Source organism: Euprymna scolopes, chromosome 2 (assembly GCF_053919585.1).
Source record: "Euprymna scolopes isolate OS-2025 chromosome 2, ASM5391958v1, whole genome shotgun sequence".
Classification (NCBI taxonomy): Eukaryota; Metazoa; Mollusca; class Cephalopoda; order Sepiida; family Sepiolidae; genus Euprymna; species Euprymna scolopes.
The window spans coordinates 149,763,436-149,779,221 of NC_136483.1; the positions used below are offsets into that span (position 1 = coordinate 149,763,436).

General features: G+C 34.0%; 1 protein-coding gene across 4 annotated transcripts in view; it reads right to left on the reverse strand.

The window, feature by feature from the left end:
- LOC145297579 (vigilin-like) overlaps positions 1-15,786 on the reverse strand; it is a 97,933-nt gene that overhangs the window by 37,127 nt on the left and 45,020 nt on the right. For all 4 annotated transcript variants that reach the window (XM_080143611.1, XM_080143621.1, XM_080143630.1 and 1 more), the window contains 6 exons: positions 15,615-15,723; positions 12,732-12,847; positions 5,993-6,196; positions 3,770-3,985; positions 2,723-2,929; positions 899-1,006 (listed from right to left, as the gene is read on the reverse strand). In XM_080143611.1, coding sequence (XP_079999737.1) covers positions 899-1,006; positions 2,723-2,929; positions 3,770-3,985; positions 5,993-6,196; positions 12,732-12,847; positions 15,615-15,723 — 960 coding nt within the window. The remainder of the gene's footprint in view (positions 1-898; positions 1,007-2,722; positions 2,930-3,769; positions 3,986-5,992; positions 6,197-12,731; positions 12,848-15,614; positions 15,724-15,786) is intronic.

A 15,786-nucleotide genomic window follows, 5' to 3' on the forward strand; every position in this document is an offset into this window, starting at 1 on the left:
GCATGTCAGAATTTGATCACTAGGGAAGGAACTAAAAATTAACTGATATGGCCACAATGGATCTATTCTGTAGGCCAATGGCCAACGTGAAAAAGTGAGACAGTTACAATTTCCAAACTAATATATTTAAATTGGTTCAATAGTGAAAGAACCATTTCCATTTGTACATAAATATTGTTTCAGAATAAAACAAAAATATATTCATTTTATTTATGCCTTGTTAGAACAACCAACAGTAAAGAATTAGTTTTGTTTGAATGGATGTAAAATTATGAAAGTTTTGTTGAATAGAAATTATAAAAAGTGCATGCAACATGTCAAAACTGCCCACGTGGAGAAAACCTGCTTTGACCCCTCAAAAAAAAAAAAAAAAAAAAAAAAAAAAAAAAAAAAATTTTTTTTTTTAAATTCTACAAATTTAAATTTTTTCTCAAAATCCACAAACTCAGATTAGTGACTATATATTACAGGTACTGTTGATCCAAGTAAACATTTACTTTCCTCTAAGATGATTAAAAAAAATAAATAAATAAAAATAAAAAAAATGGCACATTGTCACAAACATTTAAAAGTCAAACCATTAATTTTTTTCCAAAAGTTGTGATCAATGGACTCTAATCAGATAAAACCAGCTTGCTATTTCCTAGCAAAAGGCACTTCGATACATTAATTTAAAATAAAACAGTCATAATAACTGTTGTAAACACTAAACAAAACCATTTATTCATACAAATAAATGTTAACATTTTGATAATTTCACTACAAATTCATTAAATTAAGAGTTTAATTTTACCTTGCTATTAGAGCGAAAAAAATTTAGACATTTAGATTAGTAATTGCAGGGGAGACAATTCATGCTTTGTTTTATGATCATTGAAGTTTGCATTTCCGCACTTACTTTTGGCGTGTTCTGTGTGATCTTCTTCACATTGGCACCTTGACGTCCAATAATGAAACGATGAAGCCAAGCAGGAGCACTCACTTCTTCCACAATGACACTGTTTGCCTATTGAGAAATAAAAATTAACAAATCAAATATATTAACTTCAAAAAGAAATTTTAAAGTGATATTTTTTAGATTCAATTTTGATTATAAAACGAATAATTAAAAAACAATTGTATTTACAGAAAAAATAAAGCAAGAAACTTAATGCTTATATAGTATGGGATACACACGAAAATTGCATTCCAAATAAAAATTCAGTAATATACTTTGATATCATGATTTGATATCAGGCAAAATTAAGTATCCTCAAAAAATTAAAATTTAAAAAAAAAAAAAAAAAGAAAAAATGAAAAATGAATTTAAAAAATAAAAATCAGTTTTATTATATTTTGTCTATCCACCATTGATAAGAGTAGAAATCTCAAAACAGGACAATCTATTATTTAACCAAATAACAATGATTAGCAGATCAGCAAAATACGAAAACAGATTAAAATTTTTAATTAAAACTTTGCTTAGATAATTTTTCAAAATTTTTGTACATAAGCACCGTGACATTCCTCTACCATACTTATGTCTGTTAAGTTATGTATGCAAGAATTAAAAAAAGAAAAAAAAAAAAAAAAAAAAAAAAAAAACACTAAGTCGAGATAGTTCTTTACAAGGCATTGTTGATACTTGAAATATTAAAAACAAAGTTTTATATCATCTGCTGGAACATTAGCCTTCAAAAAGGAGTGGATTACATAATATCTTTCTTTATGAAGCAAGGTATATAATATATTCATAATGTTCAGTTAACTAGTTTAAGAGTGAATCCTGTATATACAAATACAACCATATATATGTTTATATTTGTATATTCAGGATTCACTCCTAAACTAATTAACTGAACATTACGAATGTTGGAACACAGCTGTTTGATATATGGGACTGTAATCTGTGCTATATTTCAATTTAGTTTTGTGCAAAGTAAATAAAAAGGGGGTAGAAGCCCTTTGAGAAACTCCTATTTTTGTGAAATTTTATCAGTAGTAGATATCAGTTTATGAACATTTCTCAAATTTCAGTTTCTTTAGGAGATATAGTTTTTAGAAGGTATAATATGAACACAACCTCCCATTTAAAATTAAAATATTTCAGATTTGCATTAAATTTGATTGATAGTAATTAAGCAACATTCCTTAAATTTCAAACCCTCTTAATATTTCTCAAGCCTAAAATTTTAGACATTTTATAGAATCAAAATGTTATTAATTAAAATTGGAACAAGGATTCTAGACATGATTTTATTTTCATAAGAGGACATGAAAGTGGTGCAAAACTTAATTGTATCTACCCTGGGGCAGGTATTCTAATCCATTTATGTGTATCTCAAAAAACGTTTTTGTTACTCTTATTCTTTTTAAAGACTAGATGGGTTTCTGAAAAGCCAACACACTAGCTGAAGTGCTCTCAGACTATAAAAATTGCTTGAGCATCCTTGTCTGCATTCCCTTGTCGGAACACTTCAGGCAATTAGTAATAAGCTAACCCCTTTCCAGAAAGAAGGTAAAGTCAGAATGACCTCCTAGAAATGAACAGAACCATACTTCAGTCCAACAACAACAAAGTCACTGTTGAACTGATTGTTAGGGACGCATCCTCAATGGGCGCAAACAATACCTACTTGAGCTGTGTCAGCTAAACTTTATGATCAAAATAAAAGAACCAACTTTAAATTTTTCACAAATAATTTTACATACCACAAGAAAATCTTTTTTCTTTAAAGCCTACCTTGGAATACACCATAGTCAGAGCTGGGCCAAGTTTGTCCTCTTCACCACGTAATGTGATTGTTCCTGAATTGCTTTCCAAGCTGGGTACTTCCACGGAAACTCCAGTTGCTTCAAGGATCTCCTGGATGTTAACCCTCTTTTGTCCAATCACATACTTGTGTTGAGATTTGCGAACTTCAACAGAAACCGCCTGACACTTCCTTTTCTGAAATAAGGAAAAAGAAATTTAAGCATTCAAAATCTCAAGAAATTACAATCATTTCGTCTGACAAGTTTCCATCAGAACACAACTCAAATAGGAAGCTCCACGGACTGATTTTTTAATGGTTTCATGCACTTTTTTTTTCTTTTTACACTCTGATATGTAAGCATTTATTTCAATCTCTGATCCTTTAGTTACTGAATTTTGCTACCCAAGTTTTGATAATCAAGTTCCAGACTTCCACACCTTAGATTCCTTAACATCGGACTCTCCCCATCGGTTCTATATCCTCTGGACCGTTTTCCCACGGACTTTATTTGATTAAGCTTATAAAGTTTGGACTATTTTTTAATGCATTTTTTTTTTTTTTTAATATTTCTCTATCCTTTCATATGTATTCCCTGCCCTACCATATATGCCCCCTTTCTGTTACTGTATGCATATATCCTTTCTCATTTCTAAACTGATGTCATAATGCCAGTTTTTTCTCTAGATTTATAATTCTGGCTCTTACTCTTCTGGTGAAAAGCATTTAGTTCTGAAATGCCATGAACTAAAGAGTTCACCTCTCTTTGTCTTCGTTATTGATCTGAGGAGTTAATAAAGATTTTTTTTTATTCAACTTCAAAACTCATCTCTCACTTTTTGTATATAATAATGGAAAGTTAATTCTGCAGAGAATGAGAAATACTGTAAGTATATTCTTCCAGCAAAACCTGATAACATACGTACAAAAGTAAATTGTTATTTCACCTATTGCATGAAATAATTTGTCATGGTACCGGTTAATGCTGTGAACTGCACTAAATAACACCATTACAAGAATCACATCAAGAAAATTACCTTTTCTTCCAAGATCTGCATTATTACAGCTTTAGCTTTCATGACACCTTCTTTCTCGCCAGAAACAACAATCTCATCCTTCATCACACTGGGTGGAGGTACATTTATTCGAGCATTTGTCGTTTCCATAAGATTTTTGATGTTGTTGTTGTGAGGCCCACAAATGAACGGATGGTAGATCTTTGGTACAGGCAGACGCTCAAAAGCAAGTTTAGCCTATGGAGAAGAAAGAATATTTTTTGTTTGTTAAACCAGATATTTATTAAAAAATATATAACGGTGCAGAGACCAATAAAAAATGCAACTTTTTTTTTTCTAAATATAAACATTTATGTATTTAAATTGTAGTTTTTAACCCATATAAGAGTTTTCATCAGGAAAATACCGCCAACATTTGTTTTTAATTTACATGGCATATTATTAAGTATTGAAGATTAAGATTTTTTAATGTCCAAGTTCAGTGGTTTTATGCCTTTGTGCATATATGTGAGCAAGCTGTAGAAGTATCTCCACTGTTTGAAAACCTTGAAATTTTCAATAACAAGATGCAGCAGAAAATAAAAATAAAATAAAAAATATTGTCTGTTTTTTTTTCTTGATAAAAACTCTTATTCGAGTTAAAAATGATTAAAATAAATCAGATATTTATGCTTTTTCTTTCAATTAATTTTCAACTGTGAATGAAAACATTTTATATATCTTCAGTGTATAAACATTACAACGAATTGTTCAGTATTTATTTTTTTTTTTTTTTGGAAGTTGGGGGTAGCTTTTCATGCTCTAATGAATACTGACATTTTATTTATTGACAGAATAAAAAGAAATTTCCTATTGATATTTCAATGCTCTTATTTTCATTTGTCCGCGCACTTTCAACTTGTTTTAGTAATTTTACAAGGATTATGTTTACCCATCTGCACCCATGGACGAAAAGGATAATTTACCATATTTTTTTTTTTAAACATTTGAATTTTTCGAACATAGTCATAGTTATTATAAATATTGGTGTCTGATTTATATTTGTAATACTTTTTTCTTTTATGGCATATCAAATCTTTTTGAGTTAATTAATGCTGAATCCAGTCATTTTGGTAAAAGTTTTTATACTTCAAGTTCTTTATATCCTCATTTATTTATTCATGATGTTTGGTTGTTTTGATAATAATTGTTTTTAACCTTGCAGAAACTGATTGAGTTTTGTCAAATTGAATTTTGTGAAAATTTAGGATGGAAGTATACAATTAGTTTCTATCTGTCATTCAATCAAACATTTTTTGGGCAGGTAAACTTTATAACCAACCCACATTGTTATATAAAGGACTAAGAGGGTGACCCGATGTTTCCCAGGATTGAATATTCCTGTATTTTTATTATCAATAAAATCGCCTATTTTTCAATCAAATCGATTGATTGCCTGTTATAGACGAAGACCCATCGCAGTGCACCAGAAGGAAGCTTTTACATGCTTGTTGCAGTGACTTAGTTCACAATACATTGCAGTCTACATTGCACTGTAGAGAACCTACTGTCGATTTTATTAAATTATATTTTATATATAATGGTTTGAATTTAAATTTAAAATGCAAAAGTCAAATATCGTTCAATCGTGCTTTAAACAGAAACATTCATTTTGAATGCACCCCTGCTGATTTTATATGCCAGCCGTTTTGGCTTGTGTGGTAATAAAACTTCTCAAATGCACTTGTGATGTTAGGCTGTGCAAGGTGTTAACTTTGGTCAAAATCGCCTGTTCCTTCTTTCATTGGATTATTTCGAATATCAATACTTAAAGACATTCCAACGCAAAGTCTTTCTTAGAACACTGCCAGGCACATATAGTACATTTGTGTGAAATTTCATGAAAAAAAATCGGCCCAGCTGTTTTTAAGTCCATAGGGAACGAATTCAAAGTTCCTTTTATATAATAGCAGAGAAATTAATAGTCAAATAAATCTTTGAAACTAATTTGTATTTATGGAAGCTTTTTCGTAATAAACAAAATTTGGGCAGTCATAGGTTAAATCAATATCTGCAATAATTAACATTAATTTCCTTAGCGAAATTGTCAAAAAACACTAAATAACTGCCAGATTTAGGAAAAAAAAAAAATTAACATGATGCATTGTATAAGTTCAATTAAAGTAATACAAAATTTAGTAAATAATGCAGCAAAAAAAAAAAAAAAAAACAAACAAATAAAAAAAAATACAGACAATGGCTCACCTGTTCATCAGAAGTACATTGTATTTCATGACGAGCCTTTTCAATACCTTCTTTAGTGCCCACAATACGGATAGCATCCGAGTTGTCAGTGCGAGGAATGATGATCTTGGTAGCTGTGTTCAGTTCTAACTCGTGGAGTTTTTTGCCATTCTTGCCCAAGATAAAACGATGATGCTCCTTTGGGATCTTGATCAAATAACTTGCCTGTTAAAATTTTTTAAATAAAAATAAAATCATTACAAAAATAATTTCTTTATACAAACTTCTCAAATGAGATGAAATAGGGAATTCTTCTAAACACAGGGTTGTGGTCCTATTCAAGAAGGTATCATGTTTGTCAAACAAGTTAAACACAAAAATACAATACTATTTTACGCCAGGTTGGCCTTAAGGTTCTTGCTGCAAATAGGTATCTCATTTCTGATGCAATCCTCTATCTGAATAAAAGGCAAATATGTCCTAAGTTAGACTGTTGGCACATCTGAAAAGCATCTTTTACAAAACAGACTTTGAAATCCAGTGAGCAATGTCCTCTTCTCCACCCTACTACATTTTTCTTACATAAGAGACATTGCTAGTCTTTCTGAACTCCAATATTTTCATGGCAAGTACTTGACCGAACTTCAATATATGCCCCCTCCCCCATAATAGTGGAGCAGATTACCCAAACAATCGTTCATTTGATGATACAAGCATGAAATTTGGCATAAATATTCGCTGGATAGTAGATTTTAAGAAAAAAGTGCTGGCCACCTGAAATTCCAATATGGCGGCCATTTTCCAAGATGGCCGCTATAGGAGTCCAAATTTTGAAAAATTTCAGCATATTATTGTATAATACAGTGCGTTTATCGAGCTTAAGTTGGTTTTGTTGTCATAATATTACTCACTTTAAGCTCGTTCAGTGTTCTAGTGTTCCTGTAGAAGCTTGACAAGGGCAACTGCAAAGTTTAGTACAATGCAACCCAGTCTTTTTACATTTGCACCTTCCACCACAGTCAGTCTTGCATCCACATTTTGTCAGTTCACTGCAGCATTTTGAAATCGGTTCCAGTGAAGTCCACACAATTTTCCAAGAGTCATCTTCTTTTGACCATCCCCACTTTGAAGGACACTGAAGTTCTGGATCACGTATGACACTTTGTCCCCAAACATGACCTGCTTGATAGGCAGCTCTTTTGGCATGTTCCTTGAGTGCATTTTGAGTTGGTGGGATTAAGTCATATGACCTTTGCTTCCGTGCAAAGAGGTCAAGTCTTGCGTCATCTACTGATGAGGTTACACTGGACCTATCATACATGAGAATTACATATTTCTCCAATACTTGTAGATCAGACTCCTCAATTTCAGATGGGCTGAGACTGAGTTTTGCAAATGTGGCTGAGACTTCATTAAATACATTCCATGTCTGCAAGGCTGTCTTTTTTCCCTTGCCATTGAAAGAAGATACAACATCACACCCTGTGAAAGCATGGAAGAACAACATTCTCTTGGATTTCTCTGGTCCTAGATTGGACACAAGGTCATGTATAGGAATCCACCTGGTGTGTTCCCCCTTGCCGAATCTCACCCACATTTCCTGAAGACAAATTGCTGTGAGAGAAGGCATCATCGATATGGCAATTACTACAATGTCTGTGTCATTTGCATCAACCAGTACAGACTTGTAGCCCTCCTTAGCTGCATGCCAAGCATGTAAGAATATCCGTGTGTCGGCCTCCTCATGCGTACAGGGTGCCAATTCTTCTAAGCTGAAGTTGGTGCAATTGGCACTGGTAAGGACGATTTCCTCCCTAGTCACACGGACTGCATTTCTTGTGGTCATTTCAGCTATGACATCGGCAAGGAAGTGGAAGAGTTCTGATTTGTTAGTGCTGTCTCGAAGGAAGCTCTTCCAGTTTGTAGGCGGTTTGCTCTTTGCGGTAACTCTCCTCCTGATGGCCTTTCCACATTTAGATCTAGCTTCTGACTTAAAGGACTGGGACAAGAACAACTCCAAGACAAATGAAGGCTGGTCTTATGGTATACATCAAAAATGATATCTGTTCTCTTGTGAGTGTGGCTGTAGTTCTGCACCAAGGGAAGAATATCGTTTTGGGCATATTCCTCAAATGTCTTTGGTGTTTTGGTGCAACAGCATTCACCAGTGAAGCTCCATCAACAATCAGTACATCAGATTCTGGCTTGGACTCTGGAAGCTGGACTTGCCCTTGGAGAATTTCCACAAGATCTGACTTGGTACTTGGACGTAGGTTACCATTCTTGCTGAGAGAGGGGGGAAACGACTGGTTCTCATGCTTGAAAAATTCCTGTAGATCACAACCTCTAGTTTGGCAAGAGATGAAAAGGCGGGAAAACAGGTGGCAATATCTGAACTTGGGTGCTGGAACACTGAAATACTTGTACCATGGAAAGATGTGCTTGATGTTGTTGCTGTTGGGTTGTGATCTATGTTATCTACAGCAGATGTTGTGAACAGCCCTTTCCTCAAATTTGGTGGACACACGACATCATCTTCCACATATTGCTTTACAACAATCTCACCCAACTGTCCTGATATTTCCAAAACTCTGTCATAAGATATGCTTATTCCATTCTCATGCAGCTTGTCGATCAGTTGTCTCTTTCTTGTCTTTGCAAAAACTTTCATTCCAACATAAACAGCAAACGGTGTTTCACGGTCTTTGGCATGTCTTTGAGATTTCGAACCTTCCCTGTACTTTGAGTAACAGTTGAACTGCAGTAGTTGAGCAATGGCCACATCTGACTGCACAATACCATGATTCAGATGGGACCTTATGTCCACCCCATGCTCAATACTGCAAACAAACTGCAGAAGTGCCTGGGGAACGGCTTCCTCTCCAAACCCTTCTTGAAATGCCTGGCTGAATTTTGTCTTGTGAGCCAGCATCTCTTTCCGGATGATATCAGCAGCTTTAGCCAGATGAATGGCTTCACTGTACTTGCTAGCATCAGATAGAATGGTGCTTACATCTTTTCTGAATGCAAGAAGGACATCTCGCCCTTTCTTATGTGCTTCAAGCTCAGGGATCCTAGAGAGTAACTGCTCTTTTAATCTGGTAGAATTGACCTCTGGGGATTCCACACCTAGTTGTTGCAGCCGACGCTTGTAAAGTGAGGCTAGATCAGCAAGTCGAAATATCACTGGTGTTGTTTCTGTACCGGTAACCATGCTATCCATGATGTAGATCACAAGCTCTGAAAACGCTAGGGGGTAAACGTCTTTCCCTTGACCGCTGTTATTCTTCTCTTGCTTCATGACATTAAGATGTGCTCGCTCTGAGTTGTATAACTGTGCCAAGCATCGAGGGTGATACTTCAGCTCTTGGGCAACAACATCACCAGCACTTAACTTTGCTAGGAGCTTTCCATTGTTTAGGGTCCGGGCACACAGATTAAGCCTTTCATTCAGCTGCATGGTCATTGCCTGTCTTAAATTTGATATTTCATCCTCTTCTTCACATAAGAAGCACTGTACCTCTGGAGGGTCTGAGGTCCTTTGTCTCTTCTCACGGTTCTCTTCTGTGCCTGATGTACTGGGGGTTATTTTCCTTTTCTGTCCTCTTGACAGCTTTGTGTTATTGAACAATAGTCGGCAGCTTTGGTGATATTTTGCTTTATTTCGTATCAGTGTGGCTTCTATGCCTTCTCCTTCATCTAACCGTGCTGGATTAAAGGGTATTGGCATATCATTAAGGGCATAAAACAAAGGCACATTTTTTGCAATTTTCGCATATCCAGCATAGTCCTGTTTCCTCTGGAATGAGCTAAGAGGTGAAATTAGAGTTTCATCTCTTGTCAACCTGACAAAGGCAACATTTACTCCAGTCAGTTTGCTGTCTAGTTTTGGCATCCATCATAAGAGTCGTTGAAGTGGTGTAGGCCGAGGGTTTATCCTTTTACCACCTTACCACCTTTGCTCACTTTGATGTATGGGATACAGTTAGGTTCATGCTGCTGCCCTACACCTAAGCCGATCGTTCATCCAATATCATTTAAATCCCGTGCGATCTGTACACCATCCGGATAACAATAAAGCCCCTGTCATCCTTGGCTCGGCTCTCCCGCGCTGGCACATCCTGTCAATCAAGGTGCGGCTATCCAACCTTAGGGGCTGGCTAGATAGCATTTGGGATACTAAACTGGAGTTTAGCTGATATTGAACCCCATGCTGAGTTCCACAGCAGTGTCTCTCACCAGTGTGCCCTGGTAGTGAGCGACATACACTCTTGTCATAATATTCTGCAAAATTCTCCTTCTGTGGAAAAAACGGTGGTACTTAATTTGATCCTCGTGAGATGTGCCGCCTTGGTCACAATTTCTCAATGGGTTGATTCAGGGGCTTGTATGGAGTGAGGAAGGTAACGGAATTAAGAACACCTGATTTCTTCAGGATGGCTAGCATGGTTTGTAAGACTTTTTGGGGCATTTTATAGGCAAAAACAGGTTATCCACTTTGTCATCCTTGCATTAGCAGTCCTTTTTAGGCATAAAAGTTGGAAAAAATGACCGTTTATGGAAATTTGTGGTTTGCTGGCGGCCATCTTGAAAAAAATGGTCGCCATATTGGAATTTTTGATGGCCAGCACTTTTTTCTGAAAAAGTAACTTACAGAGACTATTGATGCCAAATTTCATGCTTGTATCACCAAATGAACGATTCTGGCAAAAAATCACATTAAGCTGCTCCACTATAAGACATTCACAACAAAATCTCATCTAGCCACATCAAATACAACAATAGTTTCCCTTTCTACCTAAAACTAAACAAAGCTTCCATGAAGAAAGTTTCTTTCCTAGAACTGCCTTTTCATGAAACAATACTGCAAGACTGCTTCCCAGCTAACTACAACATGCTCATTTTCAAATCCAATGCAAACAAGTTTGTATGGAGTTACCCTCTTAATCAAGTTCTACCCAATCACCACCATTATTACCAATTATCACGGTGTTGTCTCACCGTCCATCCGACACTTATTTAATCCTTGAGTGGCCTTTGAGTCTTGATAAGTGGTGACATCTTAGTAAAAAAAAAAAATAAATAAAAAAATGGAGTAATATAAATGATTTTAAAAGAATACTTGCTGAACACTTTATTTTGTCCTGACAAAGGAAGAATTTCCATTTTTTGGGTCAGAATCTATCCATTTGACATATATTGTTGGCTATTCTTTTACCTTTAAGCAGTTTTTTTTTAGCTTCTTGTATCAAGTTGTTTCATGCCTTGTTTGGAATGATTTCAATTTTTTTTTTTTTTTTAATTTTAAAAAGAACTTTTAAAGAACTTTGTATATTTTTGATATTAGCAGAGAAGAATAATTGTCAATAATTTTCAACTTAAAAGTTTGGGTAAGGTGATGCCATGCCACCTACTTCTTCCTTGGAGAGCCTCAAACTGAACACTGATGGTTTTATCCATATTCTGAGAAAGGCAGTGAAACCTTGGATCAATCAGGTAGGTCACACCTGGGGGCAGGATGACGGAGTGCTCTTCTCATATCATCCAAAATAAAAATATAAAAAATAGCCAGAGAGCTGATTATTTACTTCTTTCTCACCAGAACATGTGACACAAGGTCAGAAGGGAGGTGGGGGGATTCAAACCAGTGCCCCTAAAGGAGGAGCTCTTTGACTCTTCAAAAATTCCTGGGCAGCCATGTTGGCATTTTCTGGTTGGGTGCCTCAGGCAGTAAGCAATAAATTTACTTCACCCACAAAAAGGGAAGGTAAGGCATGGGAAGGTTAGACCTACTAGGACTACTACTGCAGCTCAACAGAAGGTTACCATCACAACTGCCCATCTCTGTTAAACAGATTGTCGAAAACAAATCTTGTTATATAGTAGGAGATTGTAAACAGATTGGCAGTTATGGCAAGTGCCATGTATAGAATTAAAAATTAGAACTCACTGTTTTTAGATTTTATAAAAACGTGTCATAAGATTAGAGAGATGGGTCGAACAGGTAGAGCAATCGTTGACATGGAATAATGTGAATCACCATGTCACAGAACGACTGATGCAATGCAACTGAGGGAAGAGTGATACAAGTTAGTGGGAGTTTGTTTCGAGGATTCAGAGAGAGCAGATTAAAAAAAGTGTCTCTGATTCTCCATAAATATGGATCAGCAGAGTTCTTGTGGAGGCGATAAGATAATAAATAGCAACTAAACTATAGAAAAATAAAGGCCCCTAACCTCCCACACCTAAGGATAAGAAACAATGACAACTTTGACCATGGAAAACAATGATGACTGAATAAAACCCATTTGTCCAGAAAGAAATGAGACTTGCATCTGTTGCTAAGCATTGAGATGTGATGAACAACGGGACACAAACCACTTTGCGCCATGGCCAAGGGGCATGAGAGCAGGATATAAAAGGTGCAGTCGGTTTCGTTTTTATAAAAAAAAAAACAAAATGGTTGAGGTGCTGTAACTGAAAACAACAATCCTTGACATAAGAATGGTGTCTTTGACCTTCAGAAAAAAAAGACTTGTTAGAGAATTTAATCAACCACACTTCACTTGACATCTGGCCTTATCTGGAAATTTTGAAATATATACACATAGCATTTTTATCAGCTATTTTCAATGGTCTAGCAAAAGAAAGGCTCATCTTTACATTATGTTAAGGAATGTAAGAATTTATTTATTCAAAAAGTTAATCTAATATTAAGGGGAAGAAAAAAAAAAAAGAAAAGAAAAAAAAAGGTTTTTACCTGTGTCTGCAGTTCGGAAACCACTTCTCGACGAGCTTTCATGACATCTTCAGGTTTACCACTAATAACAACAGTTAAACTCTGATCTTTAGCCAAGCTCATCTCAATGGATACGCCTTAAAAACGAATATTAAGTATTGTTATATAACAATAATAGCATATAAAATTACTGAAGTTTCAAAGAGAAAAATGAAAATATTTGTTGTATAGAAGAGTTTGTTTGTGACCCCTCCCAATATTTCAAAGAAAATGGAGTTAACTGAGAAGTATTTGTGAGAGAGGCCTCCTGTATTCATTTCGGCTTGAACCATTTTTTTCATGTAATAATAAAATATTGAAATACTTCAGTATTACTAGCAAGAACCCGTGAAATACCAGTGCTTTCTACATCAATCTGTAGAATTTACTGTTAGTAATAATATTCCTTTTTGAAATAATAAATGTTGGTGTGTCACAATTGAAAATCATATTTCAAATAAAAAAAAAACAATTGGATATACTTACATGTCATTCTGAAATAAGTATCCTAAAAAAGATTTTGACTAAACATAAATGCATTTCGTTTTAGTGATTTGAATACTTGGCGCTTCTACAGAATTAGGAAGAAATTTACGGAAATCGTAAAACTGAATTTCACATGAAAACAATGGTATCTAGGTATTCCTCGTATTTTTAATATGAATATATAAAAAAATTACGAAAATTGGTAAGGTAAAAAAAATTTTATTAAAGAAAATAAAAAATAGAATTTGATGAAAATGATTGTAAGACACAGGAGAGTTCAAAAGGGAGGTCATTTAATTTTATATTAAGATCACAGAATATGTTTTAAAATGAATTTGCTACAATTCGAAATAAGCAACATTTTTTTTATTATTTAAAAAAATAATTAACTGACAATGACACTTATTTTGACATAAAACAAAAAATGTTTTTCTCAATAACAAAGACCCTGATAGACACTAGTTTCAAAAGGAATTTTATCATTATTATTACTAACAAATTATACAGAGTAATGTTGAAAGCACCATGGAACTTCCGAGTTTCACTAGTACAAATATAATGCTCCAATATTATGTTTTAAAATGCTTTAAATGTTATTTATGCTGGTAATATTCTAACAGATTTTTGCTTTTATTTAATTGTTTTTCTTATTTAAAAGTAAAATAAGGATATGGCTCAGAAATGGGTAGTCAACAAAGAATGTTAAAAAATAAACAAAAAAATAAATATTTCTCTTATAAAGTTTACAAATTTTGACACTAGTTTGAATTACTGACTACTGTTCTATTCCTGAGTGTTATTCTCACAATGTTTCAGTCGATATAACCTCCAGCTTTCTTTAGACGTATTTTGTTGAACTCTGGAATCTGTACAAAATTTTAAACTAAACCTTTTAATCCATAAGAGTAGCATGCTCTTGTTCCATTAGCTAAGTCAGAATAGAAGTTTAAAGTAATTTGTGATTGTATTCTTAATATTATCTGCACTGTGAATTGAGCCATCAATCGCCAGAACTGAATTTTACTTAGTACTTTATCCGTAACGTCACAAATCTATGAAAGGACCTGTGGTATAGTAGATCAAGTACTAGGAAAAATTCAGTTCTAAGTGACACTCTCCTAGAGGTTAATGGTTTCAACCTCAGTGCAGTGTAATACTAAGAATGCAATAGCAAATTAAAACTTCTATTTAGTCATGGCTGACAAAAAAAACAAAACGAACATGCTACCCTTGTGGATCAAAAAGGGTTCCTTTCAAAATTCCATAAAGATTCCAAAGTTCAATATATATTAACTGTAACATTGTGCAAATAACACTCAAGATGAGAACAGTAGTATGAATAATTATCAATCCTCATTTCAAAAATTTAGAAACTGACACTAGTGTTTTTTTTTGTGTGTCTAATAAACAGTTAGGTTATTATTTAATATATTAAATGGTAGTAATTGAACAGTTGAGCACAATGATGGATTCATAATGTTCTCAGGTTCAGTCAATAACTAAAACCTATTTGATGTTTCTCAAAAATGTAAAGCTATTTTAATTTTTATTTGTTCACACATTTTCTTTTCTTTAAATTGCAAATTTCCAGTGGCATGGGAAATCTTTATTCAATGAAGTGCGAAGAAAAATCTTAAATCTATCGGAATTCTAATTGTTTTTTTTGTTGTTTTTTTTTTGGGTTATCTAAAATGTTTGATACTGGCAGTTATACAGGTTGGACAAAGTAATTTCTAAAAATAAATTGTGTGCTTGTGCATATTAGTGATGTTTTAAACCAATGCATTTCAGGTGAAAACATTGCATACTTTGATGTCATGTTAAAATTAGTATACAACACATTCAAAATATTATAAAAAATGATCCAGTAGATGTGCTAGATGCATTTTTAACAAAAATCATCTATGATAATGTTTGGAAATTTTGTGTTTAAATGTGTCCAAATTACAATTGTTTAATTAAAATGATCGATTACAGTTACTTCCCCTGGATCTTGAGAACTCTTCTATATTAAAACATTGTTTTTTGTTATTTCTCTTGTGTTTATTTTTTATACTTGTGAATCAATGTTCACCACCTCAGCAGTCATCAAGACAACATAGCCAGAATAGAAGATAAAAGAGAAGTAAACCACAGCACAATAATGGGGTCAGCAATTGTCGTAGAGAGGGAGCACATGGTTTCACATTTTGTCAGATTTGTCTGAAGAAGGTGCAAGAATTGTCCAAAATATTGCGAGAAAAACATTCAAGATGAGAACAGTAGTCCATATTAACTGAAATTAATATTTAAGCAGGCTGAATTGGTAGTTTTGCACTAATAGAATAAACAAAAATTGGCAATATGAATGCAAAGAATAAAATAATTAGAATAAATTACCGTTTCTCTGCATGATCTCTCGGCAAATCTTTGCCTGTTCTCCTTCCTCTCCAAAACTATGCTCATTGATCTCCTTAAACCTTCTCTCTTCAAGAGGAACGGTGAAAATCTGAAAAGAAAAATTTTCATTATTTAAAAAAAAATTTTTTTTTTGTATATCACTGAATTCATT